We start from the raw sequence: 17,561 nt of genomic DNA, 5'->3' as shown, positions 1-17,561 counted from the left end.
TACTGCAGCTTAACCAAATTACAGAACCACTCTGTCCTGTGAATGGTGAACTGTGGCTGACCAGCATTTCTACAAGTGAGACTGCTGATAGGTTTCTTGGTTTCCTTGTGCAGTTTTTATTACCCCATTTTAAACAAGGCACCTTCTCAGCTGTTGAATATGAAAAATGCTTGTTGAAGTCACTTCTGTTTGTTCTGTATGTGAGCAAACAAGTAATTTTTATCTGTTGGAGCATGCTGTATCTTTAGGTGTAAATTAAGAAGAACTCTATGATTCCAGAAATGTTGATCACCTGGCTCTTTTTAAATTCTTCTAAACTGAAGCAAGTTTAATTTTAAACTACTTCTGTTTGGACTATAATGTTAATCTTTGCATAGTTGAACTCAACTATTCATGGAGGAATATAGGAAAAAATACTGAGTGACACCATCGAAAAACCATAGGAATGTGAAATCTTCTATAAAATTATATAAGGTAGAGAACCCTCCTTTACTGAGCTACAGGAAATGATGGCGGAAAAATTTTTCCTGTATTCAGTTGCAGATCAGGTCATAAAAATTACTTTTTTAGATAGCACTAGTGTTTTACAGAAGATATGGCCATTTATCAGTACAGTTGTACTTGTGGAAAAACAGCCATGTTAATAGAGTAACTAAACTCATTAAGTATGAAATTGTTATGTAATTAGTTCTCAGAAAAAAAATATTAATTGAGCAGCTCTGAGAAGCTATCAAACCATGTCATTTTTTTATGCCTACTGGGAGACTAATCAGTCTGCCTTTAATTGCAATCAAAAATTGATCAAAAATTAAAAGTAGTGTTTCTGTAAGTATTCCTGTATTTATAGTGAAGGACACTTAGTGGTGTCATGTGGAAATTTTTGTCCAGTGTAAATGTCTTCAGACATTTGTATCTTTATTTCCATTACTAAACGGCTCTTTTAACACTCTTTTCCTTTGAGGAGCAAAATCCAAAAAAGACATGTCATTTGGTCCAGCAGAAATTCCCAGTTTCTGTGCTCATGGTGAACCTTGGCCTTTGGTATTAACTTTTTCCACTTTGCTGTAGACATTTTTTATGTTCAGATTTTGAGTGGGAGTATTGGAAAAGAGAACTGACAGATGAGAGTTCAGGAACAGGATTCGATGACAGCAATTTTTTTCTGCCCTGTTTATGAACTCACTTATTTTTAAAAGCAAAAGGGGTAGTTCTCAACTTGTGCTCAGCATAGCTTCAATAAAGCCAATTAATCTGCAGTTAGTCCTGGCTGGTGCTGGGTGTTTAAAACTGGAAATGTTGTGGACTGGGTGGGAGGCAGGAGTGGCTGGCGCTGCTGATGGGCTGCTTTACACAGGGCAGGCAGCCCCACCATGTGGCAAATCCCTCCACTGCTTCAGCATCCTGTGTTTTTAACTCTGTGCTAAGAGAGACTGCAAGGAGATGCCAACCAGTTTAAGTTTTTTGCTCGTATATCCTCCTGATGTTCAAGTGTCCCAAAGCAGGAAGACAGTTATGCCCCTGGACAGTGCTTTTGACAGAAGTATCTCTAGGATCTGTTTACTTTCCAGTATTCCTAGGGAAGAAATTTGGTCTCTTCCCCTTTTTAGGATTGAAGGGCTGGTGCTCAGTGGCTGCAGGACTTGGCCAAAGGAAATCAGTCCTACACCTGGCAGTTCAGTCACTTTGCGGCCATGGAGCTGAAGCACATACCCAACCCTGCTCCCAAATCCATAGCATATGTAAACATTTTACACCAGATCAATACTTAGTTAAAAGCAAATCACAGGAGGGGAGGATGGGGAGAATCAACGCTGAAGGTCACTCTCTCCATCCCAGTTTACTGATTTACTGCCCTGTAAGTGCAGTAACTCTAAAGAACTGTAACCCCTTGCTGTAACCTAACAATTATTTTTTAAAATTCTCAATACTTTGTGTCTACTGAACTGTGGCATGGTTTGCAGGGAAAAGTAGAAGGTTTGCTCTGGCTCTCCCACAGGGTGGAGTTAGGACACATGGGTTGAAGCCTATTCAACTATTGCTTGCAAAGCAGCTTGAATTTTTCAGTATCCCGTATGTTGTACGTCAGCTCCTCTGCACAGGATTCAGTTAGGTCATGCAGTCATTGAACAAATAAATACAACTTTTTATTGTCCATACCTAATTTCTATCTATTTGTAGGAAGGTAAACTTTAGATAAAATAAATTCAGCTATTCAGATAAAAACTCATTCATCTCCCCCCCCCCCTTTTTCCATAGATAAATTATGCTGCTTGTGTGTGTAAGAAGTCTAGTTAAAACAAAATAAAAAACCCTGCCTCCTTAAAAGGGAATCAAATGAATTCATAGAAAAGACAAAGCTGTACAAAGATTTTTGGTTCTTAGCTGTCATTTGCAGTGCAATAATATAAATCCATAATTTATTACTACTATTTCCTGTCAGTAGAAAGATTTATCTTACTCTAAGATAAAGCTTTTTGAGCTTAGGTAAGTAGTTTGTGTGTTTTGATAAGGTATAATTTAAAACACTTAAATCTGTTTTTCATTTTGATCTTCAAAAAAGGTATTTCTGACAGCAGGTGCTTTCTAATTGATTAGCAGTGTAAGAATTCTAGACAACGTGGGGTTTTTAAAATGTGACTTACTTTGTCAGATGAAAAAGGAGCTTTGGATCAGAAGCCTTTGAAGCCACAAGCTCCTCAAGTACCACCCAAGAAGCCTATTCCTCCAAGCAAGACCAACAGCTTGCTGAGAGCAGGGCTCCTGCACCCAAAACGTCCGGACAAACCTGGTTTGCCATCATCTCCATCCAAGTCAGTATGACTTAAACTGCAGACAGCAAGTGGACTTGATTTGATTTGTTGTTTGATCTTTCTTCAGGGATGAGGTGGGGAGAAATGTGTGTTCTAAGGGTGAAAAGGAGGCAAGGATAAGTTTTGCCTTACACCTATCAGTATCTTAGTTCTCCAAGTCTGTGTGTCAACGTGAACTTAGACTTTTCAAATCCTTTGAGACATTGAATCCATCTCAGAGTCAGTATTAGAGTATAACTGACCATGGGGCAGATCTTGTTGCTCATCTGGGGGCTGCTGTAGCTACAGTAACAGGGTGGAGTAAAAGAATGTGGGGCTGGTCCTTGAGGATTATTGTTGTGTTGAAAAAACCCTGAAAATTTGAGTTGCCTCAGTGTTCAAGGCTTGGGCACTTTGGATAGGGTAAGATAGATGGAAGGGAAGAACTGAGCTCAGGTAGAAGCTGTGCTAAAGGTACTCACTGTGGCTCATGTCTGCTTCTGGAGAAGGAAGCACTTACTACAGAACCACATTCAGATTCTCTACTCTTGAGCCTTCTCAGTTGAGGTCCTGGATAAATAGGGACAAATACTTCTCCTAGATACACTTAATTTTTTTTTTCCTTATGAGTTTGAAACTTTCACTAAGACCAATTTTGCATCCGTACAATCTCCCACACATAGAATTTTCCTTTCTGTCTCCATCAAAGTAGTTGCTAGACCCTTACCCAGAAGTGTAATCAAATTGCTGACAGGTGACTGTCCCTTTGGGATGTTCAGTTGGCTTGAAAGAACCATGGGAAAGGGAGGTTGTGCTACACTTGGCCTTGTGCAAATAGAGCAGACAGCTGCCACATCAAAGAGCTTGCACCTTGAATACCTTTGCAGTATAGAATTGTGTTATATTCACTTGGTATTTTGGAGACTTTCCCAAGTAAAGATTATTTTTTAAAACCACAAGTCATATTCTCTTCCAGCTTAGGAAATGATTATTGCTCTAAAGGGATGCACATATGCAGTTAAATAGAGATCTGTTATAAGCTGTGGGCCTTTAATAGTTGACACCTTTAAATCTTAGAGATACTTAAATGTCTGAAAGTTTTTAACATTGTTTTAGGAAGATCAGGCTGCTGTTTCTTTTTCTACTGCAATAAAACTTAAAAATACAGACTTTAGGAGGTGAATTAATGAAAGGGACACAGTTTATATATGGCATGTACGGGCCAACCAGGTGGTCAGGCCTGGTCAGCATGGGTTTGTGATGGCAAGTATTGTAAAGGAAAATGTTGCCTTTTTTATTTATTGTGATGGGGGTTTTACTACTTTAGATCTTTTTCATTGTTGTTCTTGGGGATTTTTTGTCTGTGAATGATGTGAGCAGATATGGAAGGAATGCATGGTAGAACAAAAGCTACAAGGTAGCTTTTTCTATACCCAGCAAGAAATAACTTATTCTCATCAGCCTGTTTTCCTGTACAGGGAGATTTCTTTAATGTCGAGGAGTCAGTTTCTGAATTATTTCAAGGTGTATTAGTGAAAATGTTATTCAGCTCACCTGTTTTTTGAAGTGTAATATTTTGGACTGAAATGCCATAGTGTGTCATATCGTAAAAAGTTCTGGATTATTTTCACATGGGTTTTGTGCACATCTGACAACTCTGCAAGAGCTGGAACAGAAGAATTTGCTTTCATATGAATATAATTGATCTCCAAAAGCCTTGATTTTAAAACAAGGCTTTAGAAAGTAATAAAATCTACTGTAATTTTTCAGTTTGCTTCTAATTCTTGGTATGTTTCCCTCTTAAATGATTTCATCTCTTGACTAGGTATGTTTTGTCTTTTCCTTCTTACCACAGAACTAACGGAGAAGTTGTTACTCTTCGACCGAAATCTGAAGTTGAGCCAGAAGCCAAACCAAAGTTAGACTCTGAACCATTGCCACTCAGACCAAAATCAGTAGAGGTAGATTCACTTGTGGTAAAGAGCTCTAAAGAATCAGGTAAGAAACTAAATGCTCTTTTGGGCCTTTTGCATTGTTTTACAGAGTTGGAATAAGCTTTTTGAGTGATTTACTCAAAATGCCACTGAGTGCATTTATGCCTGCGTATTTTTTTAGAAGTTCTGTAGGCAGCTAAAGGTAAGAGACAGGAGGGGATGAACAGATGTCAGCAGGGTATTTGCAGGTAGCTGCTGAGCTCTGGGTTGTGGCAGTGGGCAGGAAGGGAGATGGAGATAATGGTTTGTTCTAATTTGAAAGCTTTTTTTTTTTTGGCTGCCACTTTTATCTTGAGTTTTTATGAAGTTGTTTTCTTAATGGCTGGTTCAGTTTGTTCTGCTCTTGCAGTTCAGGTAACTTTGCTTTTCTAGCTAACTTGAGAATTCTTAGTAATGCCATTACCTTTGGCCTCCTGTGATTTAGTTCAGAGCTATTCTAGATTTTGACTTTATCATAACTTAAATTTGGGCCTTAAAAAAGCATGGAGATGGAATATTGTACATTTGAATAGGATGCTTATGACTTTGCTTAAAGCGCCTTGAGCCAAACCTGGCATCTCTTTAATTGTAAATGTATCCAGTAAAACCCTTGGTAGTGGTTAAAGCACCCACATTTAATGATCAGAATCTCTGAGCTACTGTATTGATACCATTAGCCCTTTACTGACAGTGCAAGTGATACTAGGCTTCTGTGTGTCACTCAGGCAGAGATCAGCTGCTGTAGGCATATTTTTCTAAACTCTAAATTATTTTTATTTTATGATTAACTTCAGAAAAAGCTGTAGTGAATTATATCTGCAGTGTTCATCTTGTATATCTCAAATGCAACTTCTTGTCTCAGAACAGATTTTAGTAATAATAAATCTAAAAATACTATAAATATGTTTATTTATTTTTTAAGGCAAATTATGATATTCTGGTTGTAGTATAGTTGGTCCAAAGTCTAGTAAATCTATCTGGAAGATAAAAATAATGAATTAAAAGAACAGAAGCAGTTTATGAATAGAAAAGAATACTTGAGACTTTTTTTTCACTGAGCATATTAAAATATGTTTTTTGAGTGTAAATGTTTTATTATGAGGAAGGGTTAGTTCACATGTGTTTTTAATGCAGAAATTATACTATTCAGATTAGATATGAGAAAAAAATTCTTTACTGTGAGGGTACTGAGGCCCTGGCACAGGCTGTCCAGAGAAGCTGTGGCTGCCCCATCCCCAGAAGTGTCCAAAGCCAGGTTGGATGGGGCTTGGAACAACCTGGGATAGTGGAATGAGATGATCTTTAAGGTCCCTTCCAGCCCAAGCCATTCTATGATTATTAGCTATCTAGCTAGTGTAATAAATTCTATGATTATCTCTAGGGTTGTGCTAGATGTGTTACTCTATAGTATAGTGTCATGTAACCTCAGGGAAAACTCCCTATGAAAATGGAATATCTTTTTTTTTCCTTTACATTCAGTTACCTTGACATCTTTAATAACTAGGGTGACAACGTAGTACCTGTGCTATCAGGTATTCAGGTATATACTACAACTCAGAATATTCTGTGATAGAAATAATAATTTTACACAGATTTAGAAAAAAAAAATCTATGTTTTGCTTTGCTAACATAAGTTCTTACAGGCTTATGGAGAAATGAAAGATTTTAATACCTAGATGGGGCAGAGGACAGGGATGCCCAACAGGCTCATGGGTGAGGTCAGTTCAGTTCTGTCTGGTGCACAGCAAGCAAAGGAGGCTCAGGCAGTTCATGTGGGGCTGTAGCACTGACAGGGTCAAGGAGCTGCTATTGAAGGAACGTTTCAAAAAATCCTGTTTTGTCAAACTGACGTTCCTTAAAACAATCTGCATAAGTCACTTCTGCCACTCTAGTGAAAAGGGACTAATCCAAACTCCTGCCAGTAAAATGTAATTAATCTCATGCTCTATTTCTCTATGTATATTCTGCTGCTAAAGACATAGTACCCTTTGCAGCCAAGGTTATATAAAACTATAAAAAAAAAGGATGATTGGACTTACATAAAGTTTAAGACTGTTTAGTCTTATAGTAACTAGAATAGGTATTAATAAAAGATGAGGGAAAACGGGTGGCTGGGGCTGGCAACTGCTTTACCAGAATCTTTATTTTTACTTCCTTCCCCCTTCTTCAGATTATGATCCTGTGGTAGATGAATTTTTAGAAAATAATTATTTTTTTAAATATGGGTCCTGTTTTTTTGCAACTTACTTGGACCATGAAGTGTGGTGTAGGTTGAGCCACTTCCAATTTAGCATAAGGAGAAGCTGTAAATATTCTGTAAGGAAAAAACCAACCCACCCCATACCAAAATTAGGTCCCCAGCCATCAGATAAAGACAAATAATCAAAACCATTTAGAAACATTGATCACATTGAAATAACTCCTCTTGAAGCTTTATTTGAAAATTTGCATAAATGTTTCTCTGTTTGATTAGAGTCAACTACTGTAAAAGACTAAAGCTGTAATACTGGCATACTGAACATGTAAAGCGATTCTGTTTCTTCTACAAATGTTTCTTTTTCCTGCTTTGTAAAATAATTTTTGTTCAGAATCTTTTTCTAGACATTCCTCTCCTTGACTTTTCTTTCCAGATTTTGTTTCCTATCCTGTTTGCCATGTTTCCCTTCTTACGTGTCAGGAAATTACCCTACCCTTCTCCATTTTGGTAAGATAACAATCTCTAAGGAAATCCAAATGCTTTATTCCATACACATATCCTCTATAACATCGTGAGCATGGTTTTCAGTTGCAATTATTGGTTCTAAAACTTTGGGGTTTCTATTAAAAATGCACTTTTTTTGTTTGTTTGAATGCCTGTTTTCCTTAGCTGTTAAAGAAGTTAATTTAAGTAGACTTTTCCATTAGGAATTGGTGGGGACTAAAGTAAGAAAAAATTTACAGTTGAGCTATTGATAAGCCAGACTTAGTGTTTGTTTGTAGTGAAATGTGTTCAGTACCTTTAGCACGTCTGGTGTATGTAGGTTGAATGGCTTTATCATTCTGCACACACAAATAACACAATCACAAAGCTTTTGGGCACTTAAATATTTTATAGATTATATCTGTCCCCTAAATTTGTGGGGTGAAATCTCAGCAAGATGAGTAATAGGAGAAAGGGTGCCATCTTTTTACTCCACAGATTAATGTGAGTTCTCATCTTCTAAAATATTGGATAAGTTTCACTTCTATCATGGATATTTAAACCCCAGCCACATGAGATGGTGGAACCATAATTTCTTCAGCCACCCTTCATCTTTGCTTCTTTTTGTGAAGGCTTTTTAAGACAAAGTGCTATGAATGCACAAGGAGCATTCACAAATTTTAACAAAACCTCTCATTAATTGTACCTGTCAAAGTTCCCAACAGATCTGTGGTGGATCCATGGTAAGACTGCAGAAGAGACATTTCTAATAGTCCGTCCTATGTAACTTTAACTCATCTTCTTAGAAAGAAAGGTGCTCTTGCTCAGCCATGAAGTCCTTCTTTGACCTGGAGTATTCCCTAGAGGTGTGGTACTGCTCTTCTGGCGCTATGGTGGGACTTCCGTTAACAATTGCTCACGGGCTTTGATTGAAATGGATGTAGACCAGAAGCTTTCAGTGGGTTTCATCAGTATCTATATTGGTTTAATGGTTTATTGGTTTAATTTTCTCTAAAATAACTAAAAATGCTGTTTACAAAGAAAAACAATCAAATAAACTCCCTAAGCCCACAGTAAAACCAATCAACCTACCACCACCACCAAAAAACCCAAACCCCGATCTCCACCAACCTGTGATTTAATTTCTTCCCTATACCAAAGCAATAAACTGGAAAAGTAAAAACAAAAATTCAAGTGCAGTCAGAATTTCCTCTGACTGGAATCTGCTGGCAAAATCTTAATGTTGAGCAATTCTCTCAGGTGTAACAATTTCCTTTAGAAGCTCTTAGAAATATGGAAAAAATCCTTGGCTTTTTGGTATCTTCCCACCATTTATATTTAAATAATACACAGTTCAGGGCTGTAGCAGTCTTCAAGCCTCGTCAAATTTTATGGTTGTTTTTTTTTTTTTTTTTTTTTTTTTTTTTAAACTTAATATTTTTCTTAATATATTCTTAATATGGCTGATGTTTACTGTTTGTAGCGACAGGACTGGCATTACAATCATAATAGCAACTATAATTCTTACTTAAATTTCTTGCCAAATGATTTGTCATTTCTGTGAAATGACAAAAGAAGGATCATTTAAAGTCAGAAATTACTGAGATGAGGGAAAAAGGCATAAACGTTTTTCTTGTTACCTTTTTAATGATACCTAACTAACATAAATCCTAATTTGCCCTTTGGCAACCTGGTCTAGTGGAAGGTGTCCCTGCCCATGCCAGGGGGTTGGAATGAGGTGATCTTTAAGGTGCCTTCCAACTCAAACCACTCTGTGACTCTGACAGGTTCTTACCCTGGGATTACTGATCATTGAGTAAAGACCGTGAAGATGATCCCTTGGTCACTGATGCTTGCACTGTATTAAATGAAATATTTTATTGGCACAGACTAGAACAGAAATCCCTCCTCATTTATTTCTCCCTCATCCTCTTTTCCATCAGCCGCTTGCCATTCATCACTCCTCTGTTTCTTCCTTCTTTTTTTTTCTCCCCTGCTTGTTTAATTGCAGGTGTGATTGCATGATTGCAAACGACTGTCTTGACATTCTCTTGAATAGAAGTAAAAAGCAGCAAAACTGATTGGTAACAGATAGTGCAGTAAAGGAATGGGTGATGAAGTAGATCTGATCAGGGCTGTCCAAAAGAGCTGAATGTTCTAAGGCTTTCAAGGATATTAATGTGGAGGACACATTAAAATCAATTAAAACATTCAGTGGAAAACTTAATACCTACAGGTATAAATTAGCTTTGACAATGTGTAAGTAAAACTTGCATTAATAAGATGATTTTAAGTCATCCAGACACTGAAGGGGTATGAATGGTCTGGCTCAGTTGTACCCAAGGCTTTTTTCTTATCTGACCTTTAATGGGAACATAGGAAAAGAGATATCATAGGTTCTGTTTGCTAAATCATAATGTTGGGTAAGAATCAGAGGTCATGAAAAAAAATCAAACCCAAAACCTTGAATGTTGTTTGTGGTGCCTGTACTAAATACTGTGTGACATTTTAGTTACAGTCTATAGAATAAGTGATGAATTTGGGTTGTAAATGATATATCATAACTGTAATCTTATTTCAATGCTGAAGTAAAAACCACAACTCAATCTCACTAAACATCTGTTGCCAGGTAAGTATATTTGTTTTTGTGGAGAAAAGGTTAAGTCCTGTTGTTAACTAGGTGAAATACTTATGTTACTGAGACTAGTTGTGGTCACTTCTTCCTATTAATTTTTCCTAAAGTTGCCTCTTCCTAGAGGATGTAAAACATTTCTGCTGATCTCAGAGTTTACCTAGAGCTGTGAGCATAAAGAGATTAATGAACAAAGAGATCTGTGTAACTGAATAAAGTACAAGAGTATAGTTTTGAAGTGTTTTATTAAAGACTTTATGAAGTTGTGTATTATCTTTAGATACTGTATATGAAAAAACTCCCCTGCACAGAAGTAGGTGCAGTTAATGTCTTGTTAGCTTTCACCATGTGGTGTACACCAGTATGTACTTTACCATGTTGCTTTTATTTTTGTCTTAGTCACTAAACTTGCATTTTCATGCTTTTCATGCAAGTTCAGTGACAAGAAAATATGCTCTCGAGTAGTTGAATATGGCAGCTCTTAGAAAAAGTAATAAATAAATTTTCTGCAGATGCTGCCATGTTGCTAGAGCATTTCTTCTCTTCACACAAATTGAATTTAAATTCTAGTTGAATTAACTTTTAATTTTTTTCGAGGGGGAAAATACAATTTCCCAGATATGTCAGTCATGCTGTTGTTTTATGTGCTGTATATGCTGAAAATCCTCAAAAGAGTAAGAATTCTGATAATTTTTTTTTGGCCCCAAGTTAGAAAAAAGAGATGAAAAGAACACAGCAAAACCTTCTGGTCTTGATGGTGGTCTCTGTTTTCATCTTTTTGTAGATGTGTTAAGCTTTGATGATGTAATAGCTACCTCAGATAATCTGTCACACCCGACTGCGAACCGGCCCAAGATGCCTGGTAGGAGGCTGCCTTCCCGTTTCAATAGCAGTAGTCCTGTGAGTATTTTGGGGGTGTTCTCTGGCTAGGGAACTACCAACTAACTTCCCAGGAAACAGGACTGCACTGGGGAGCAGTCTTGTGAGCCATTTATGTGAGAGCAGAATGCTGCAGAGGTTCAGTTCCTATAGGTTTTGTGTGGAGGGAGATCCATTCCCAGCAGGGAAGTGAATGTCAGAGAAACAACTGGAACTGTGTTGCAGCTGAAGGAGTCTTTCTGTTCCATGGGGTGTTGCTGCAGGAAATACTCAGCTCTTCTGGCATCACTGATGGTGAAATAGGAGTTGTACATACACACAGGTGTGAAAGTGTCTTTAGTGACTTTGACAATTGGCCACTATAAATTTCTAATTTAACGCTGATGTAATGTGGGACTTGTGATCTTAGTGCTGATGTGAGGTTGGCAGACAATGAGAAGCAGGTGGTACAGAGTCCTTGAAATCAGTTTTTGTCACTGGATGTTGTATAGTTCAGTCATGCCAGTTACCATCTACAATTACTGCCCATTTATGTTTTATGGAAGCACCTACAGGCTCCCAAAAGCATCACAGACTTAAGTATTGCAAATATGCTTGAAAATCCTGCCCAAGTTTCCTGTGTTTGATTTAAGTTCAGCTGGATGTGGGGAAGGAAAGTTCTGATTGTCAGGGACAGAAAAGTCAGCTAGTCTAGCAATTTCAGTTTAGTTACTTGGTTTTTCCCTTTACTACTGCATTTTTAGAAACATGTGAAAGATTTTTTTAATTTACTTTTAATTTTTTTTTTTTTTAAATTCTGAAACCTCTTCATGCTTTATGAATGGTTTACCAGGCAAGTCAAAGTGTGGGTCCAGAAAAAAATTTGAAGGTGCAGAAAGAAGAAGAAAGTGCCAAACCAAAGCCAGTTGAAACAAAGAAGGTATGATGATACCAAGGAGCCAGAGGAGTACCAGGCAGCTTGGTTCTGTTAATCCTGCTTGCATTTCCAGTAGTTGATGCACCATCTAAATGCCAGTGCTTGTATTTAAGTACAAGTGAGCTGAGTCATTTAGTAAAACTTCATAGTAAAAAATTTAGTATTGAAGTTCATTTATACTTTCAGAGTGCGTGAGTTCTGATGAGAACTGTTGTGTCAGGTGGTATTTCCCAAATAAGTTCCTTGTCTGCTCAGCCTTTAGTCTCCTGACAGACAGAACAACTGAGTGGATCATCAAAGTGCACAAAAGTTTGTTTATAATGATCCAGTGGGATCCATTAAATCACTTTTTTTTTGTTGTTGTTGAAGTTTAGAGGACTGCAGTGTCAGTATTGTTTTTAGTGACTACAGGAACCTCAGGTAAATCCTTAATTAAGAGCTGTATAAAGTAATTACCTCATATACTCCAGTAATCCATTTGAGCTGGACATTGTTTTGTGCCTTCTAGGTGGAAAATTGAGGGAACTTATGCATGTTTAGCTGCCATCCTGGTACAACCTGTGTGCTGTAAGTGTTCAGTTCATAAAGATTTCACTTCTTATTTTTCTACTGATTTATTTTTTCAGCCATCTGCATTCAGCCCACTGATTCCACCTTCATCTCAGAGACCAAGTTCTGTCATACTCGACTTTTTGCCTGGAGACCTCCAACTTAAAGGAGAAACAAATGATGAAAAAATTTCTGTGGAAGAGCTCAGGACTCAGATTAGTGATTTAATGGGTTTAGTAGATGCACTGAAGAAAGAACATGGGTAAATATTTCCTTTTTCAAATTGCAAAGATGTTATATAGACATCTTACAAATGTCTTTAATGCCAGACTTTAAAATAAGAACTACTCCATCTTAATAACATATTAATACATTAATTCAGATATTTTCTATTGAAATTGATCCTGCTAAATGTTGTAAATACGTACAAATTTGATGTCAGAGTATCTTTGGAATTTGTACACATTTTTTCCATCCTACTTTGCACTCCTGCATCCATTACATCTTTTTGAAAGTATTAAACAGTCTGCTTTTTTTGTAAGAAGTAGTTAATTTTTTGTGGTAATAACATAAATACATGTTCAGGCCGTGTGTAACACTGTGCACAAGTACTTGACATGACTGGTAGGAACCTCCTATTCTAAGTAATTTGTTCTCTGTATAGAGGTTGCCAGGTTATTTCAGGTTATTTTAGCTTAAATTCAACTTTTCAGATAACAGCACAAACTTTAAAGTAAGTAGCCTCCTTAAAATTGGGATTAAAAATTAGGGATAGGTGAATAGCAATAGGTAAGAAGTGTTGAGGGATGGTAGAATCTTGTGGTCCAACAGATGTGAGTAACAGTTCACTGGTGGGCATGTGCCTGGTTATGTGAATTTCACTTGTAAAATTTAAACAAGGCTTGTGCATCCTGTCCTCAGTAATGTGAAGTTTCTTCTTCCCTTCTAACTTCTATTTCTATCTTAACTGCTGCTAGGAGAGAACTGGAAAAACTGAAGAAGGATTTGGAAGAAGAGAAGCTGTTGCGAAGCAATCTGGAGGTAATGTTACCACTTTGGGAGGGCAGGAGTAGTTTAGGGGTGTGTAGGCTTTGTTCGGGGATTTGATGTCACTGGAAAGTGTTAACAAACCTGTTCAGTCTCTTTTTGTGTTGCTGTTTTAGTTTATGATTAAATGGATACCTCATGAGGCAGCTGGATCTATAGAGAAGATCCAAGTTCAGCTTTCTTTTTCTGGAATATTATTTGTAACAATATGTGTGGGTGTTGGGATGGGAGTTTGGTTTAGTGTTGCTGGATTCTGCTCTTTGCTAGAAATATGTCCAACTGGACAAGTTCTAAGAGAGTTAATACTTTGCATTTGTAAGATTGAAAGACCTATTTAATTGAGATAATCAAAAGAAAAACAGGACAGAAGTAAATTTCTCTAAATTTTTGATGAATTGTTCAAATATTAAGTGTGGATGATTTGCCAAAAGAACAGAATGCATCTGAAAAGCTTACTTATGAATAAACACCACTCCTCAATTTACTGATGAAGAACACTACCTGCAGTGCAATATGATGCCATTAAGTAGTTAATAGGATGAGCTCATTGTAGGAAGTTATTTCAGTCTGGTACAAAAGGGCATTTTATTTGTGAAATAGTACATCTTACTGGCTACAAAGCTACTTGAGACACGAGAGAAAGTTCTGGTGGGTCTCTCTTCAATGTGTCTCTAAAGCAATCAATGAAGATGCTTTAAATATGCAGTGGAGATGAAGAGGAGGTAACTTCCAGGTGTCCTCTAAGCCCGTTTCTAGAAATACAGATGAATCCAGGCAGTGTTTTGCATGAAGACTGTTTTAGGCGGTTACTCTGAGGTGATGGTGCAGCATTACATGGGCACATGTCAAGTGATTGCATAACCCAGCTTTGACTGCTTTTTTCAGAGTTTATCCAGATAAACTGATTTATTTATTTTATTTATTTTATTTATTTTAAAAAGATTATACCAAAACTATAGTCACATTTTTAATTATTTCAAATTCCTGTTTGTTTAGCAATTTTCTACAGTGGTAGAAAATCAGCTGTAAATGCTGAGCTGTCAAATGCTTCTGTGGTGCAATACCTAAGTGTCTTTGAAATGTAAAGGTTATAACTTTGGTGAAAGCTCTGAAGACTTTATAGGTACTTTAATACTGACTTTCTTTTCAAAATGTCCATTTTTTCAGCTTGAAATAGAAAAATTGAAGAAAGCAGTGATGTCTACATGAGACAGCTATGGACTCAATGTTTTTAACTCGCCAGGAATTCAAAGCTGAACACAAGGAGAACTGACTCTTATTTCATTATAATGGATGCTGGTGTTCTACAGTCTTAAAGAAAAATTATAGTAAAAAAAAAGGAATATAGTCTTATATTCAGAGAGATAAGAAAACAAAAAAGAATAATGATGTAATTTTTTTGCCAATATAAAAGAGGCCTTATTTCTTACTGTGCTGGAATTGCAGACCTTATTTTTTTGGTTTGCTTGAAAATACTACTGAATCTGTATAAAAAGGAGAGGGAATTCTTAATAGATTTTTATTGAATACCTGTAGCTTAATTTTTAAAGAGATCTATACTATAAATAGGGTGATTTGTCTTTGCAACTAATCTGTAAAATAGTCTGTTGGAAGGGATGGAATAACTGTATCGTAATTGTAGTCACTACTTTTCCCCTACATGCAAAAGGGAATATATGATATTTGTATAATTTTGGCAGTCTTACCCAGGGTTATGCTGTTGTGCCTGTCTGCAGTGAGAATATTAATACTATGCTGTTCATAAGTTGAGTAATGAGATAGGAATTTGTTAGTGCAATGAAGCAGGTGAAACTCCTATGCATTGTAGAGAGATTGAATGATCTGAGTAGTTCAGCAGAACGGTTTGTCACTTGCACTATTGGATTAAAAAAGGGATTTAGGACTGAATCATGAAATCATGACAAAATTAACTGTTATAACCACAAAATGCCAGGAATACAGAAACAAAGCTAGAGTCCAGTCTTAACCTGTTGTGCCTAAAATATTACAGTATACAGCATGAAAGAGTAAACCTTAAGTCACAGCATCTGTACGTCTGTGTTTCTGAAGTCATCAGTCTTTCTAGTGGTTCAATATGCATCTTGATCTGTTTTTACAATTGTCAGGTTTTGTTTATAATATATCTCCAAATAAATCCCTTTGGAACTTTGATACTCTCAAAAGCTCTCAATATTTATATATTTATGCCATAAACTTTCTCAGTATATTGCGTACCTCTAAACTTAGTAACATCTTTGTATTTTAATGTATGATTGGAACAGTTGCTTTGACATCGTTGTCCTGGTGTCCAAGATGGTGTCTTTACTTTATGGAAAAGAAGTTGAGATCTTGTGGATTACCATTATCTTTAACCCCTGGGCTCAAAACTTGTGCCAGAATAATACACAAATACTATGTGAAGTGATGGGAGACAATGATATTTATTGCTGGTTTGTCTGATTAAAGAATTAAAAACCATACAGCTTTAGAAAGCCAGTCAAATGCATTAGTTCTGTTAGTAATCAGCTCATCTCCTTTAGGTCCCCTATAACTTAAAAAAAGAAAAAATATGCCACATAGTTTGGCAACTTCACCAATGAAAGTAAGTAATTAAGCTTCTCTTCATGGGAATAGTCATAAATACAGTAATTACTATATTCAGTATGTCACTTGTTCAAGTGACATGGAAGTGTTACTTCTGGAGAGTGTACTTCTTCCACAGTTGATGTGTCATAAAATACGAATGTCAAAAAGTCACTTGGCGGATGTTTGTCTATTACTGATTCAAATAGTTAATGAGATCTGATTGAAATCTGATTAATACACTATGCAGGTATTGAGTAATATTTGCTAGTCAAATTGCTAATAAGCTGATTCACCCTTAATGCTTTTAACTTTGAATTGCCCAAGTGCATCACAAATGAATTGAGGAATCATGTGCTTCTTGTCAGACACTAAACTCTTGCCTGGAGTTCATACCTGTAAAGCAGGTGATGAAAACCAATTGAGTCTAATGGAGTACCAAATTTTGTTGTACAAGCTCTTCACTATGATTGGAGCATGAAACAAATCTTGGAAGGGGTTGTTCTGCAGAAGTGGTGCCTGTGTGTGAGCTTGTAGAGGACGAACAGAACAAGACAATCAGTTAACGCCACATGTGGAAAGGTGTTTGTTATTTAATCGCCTTTGTTTGCTATAGCAATAAATGACCCAAGTGCAATGACTTGATTTAATAAACCCTCCTTTAAAAATCGCTGCTATGAGTATTTGTAGCCATAAAGAAATTGCCCTGATGTGTGTCTGTCTTGTCTTCAGCTAGTGTTAGATACCGGAGTGGAGGGGGAGAGGGTAATGGTTTTGGAGACATTCCACAGTACGAGTTCCTAAGAGCTGTGTGCTTCACTGACTTGTCTACTGGTGCTGTAAAATGATGCATGCTATCCAAACTCAGCAAATAAAATGAGTATAAAAACCTCTTCAAATGTTTGCTCAGTTCTGTTCAGGAGTGTTTTGTGTGCCATTAAATTCTTTGCAAGGAGGAGTGTGGGGGGTGGAAGCAAAGCGTTTAAATAGTCCCCCTTTAAAATTTTCAGGTTTCCATTTACTCACTGGGTTGCTCTGGTGCTGTCTGTCAGGGTGGCTTAGGAACCAAACAGTTGAAAAACTTGATGTTTCTTTGCAGGTATAACTGGGAATCTTTAACTTCTCATTATCTATTCATTCCCCCTTTTTTTCTTCTTGGCCCATATTGAGGTAACCTTACTGTGCATCTTCAGAGGCATTTTTTAAGATTGCTATTGCCACTCAGTAACACGGATAAATGTGTGATTGAATCCCTTCTGAAGTATATAGTGAAGAACTGGAGACTGAGGGAATGGCATGTTTAATAGGGATATGGAGGAGGGAAAAGCTACATAAAGAACAGAACAACAGAAGGGTGTTTTTAAACAGTGAGGTTTTTATTCAACTTAAGATTCTCTAAAAATCTTTTGGTAGCACACAAGTTACAGGTCTACTTACTTGATTTTTTTCCACAAAGATGACTTTTTCATGAATATTAATGGAGTGAAGTTTCTGATGGAAATTTATGATTATT

At 36.8% G+C, this 17,561-nt stretch overlaps 1 protein-coding gene across 4 annotated transcripts in view; it reads left to right on the top strand.

Moving 5' to 3' along the window:
• The window catches only part of CD2AP (CD2 associated protein), a 78,285-nt gene extending 61,338 nt beyond the window's left edge, over positions 1-16,947 (top strand). For 3 of the 4 annotated variants that reach the window (XM_069011724.1, XM_069011723.1, XM_069011726.1), the window contains 7 exons: positions 2,651-2,810; positions 4,645-4,787; positions 10,859-10,974; positions 11,786-11,872; positions 12,496-12,680; positions 13,396-13,459; positions 14,633-16,947. In XM_069011724.1, the coding sequence (XP_068867825.1) occupies positions 2,651-2,810; positions 4,645-4,787; positions 10,859-10,974; positions 11,786-11,872; positions 12,496-12,680; positions 13,396-13,459; positions 14,633-14,674 (797 nt within the window). In that variant the 3' untranslated portion in view covers positions 14,675-16,947. The remainder of the gene's footprint in view (positions 1-2,650; positions 2,811-4,644; positions 4,788-10,858; positions 10,975-11,785; positions 11,873-12,495; positions 12,681-13,395; positions 13,460-14,632) is intronic. The other variant, XM_069011725.1, reaches the window with a different exon arrangement.
• Positions 16,948-17,561: the final 614 nt, after the last annotated feature.

Source organism: Aphelocoma coerulescens, chromosome 3 (assembly GCF_041296385.1).
Source record: "Aphelocoma coerulescens isolate FSJ_1873_10779 chromosome 3, UR_Acoe_1.0, whole genome shotgun sequence".
Classification (NCBI taxonomy): Eukaryota; Metazoa; Chordata; class Aves; order Passeriformes; family Corvidae; genus Aphelocoma; species Aphelocoma coerulescens.
This window is presented reverse-complemented; position numbering and strand designations above follow the sequence as displayed.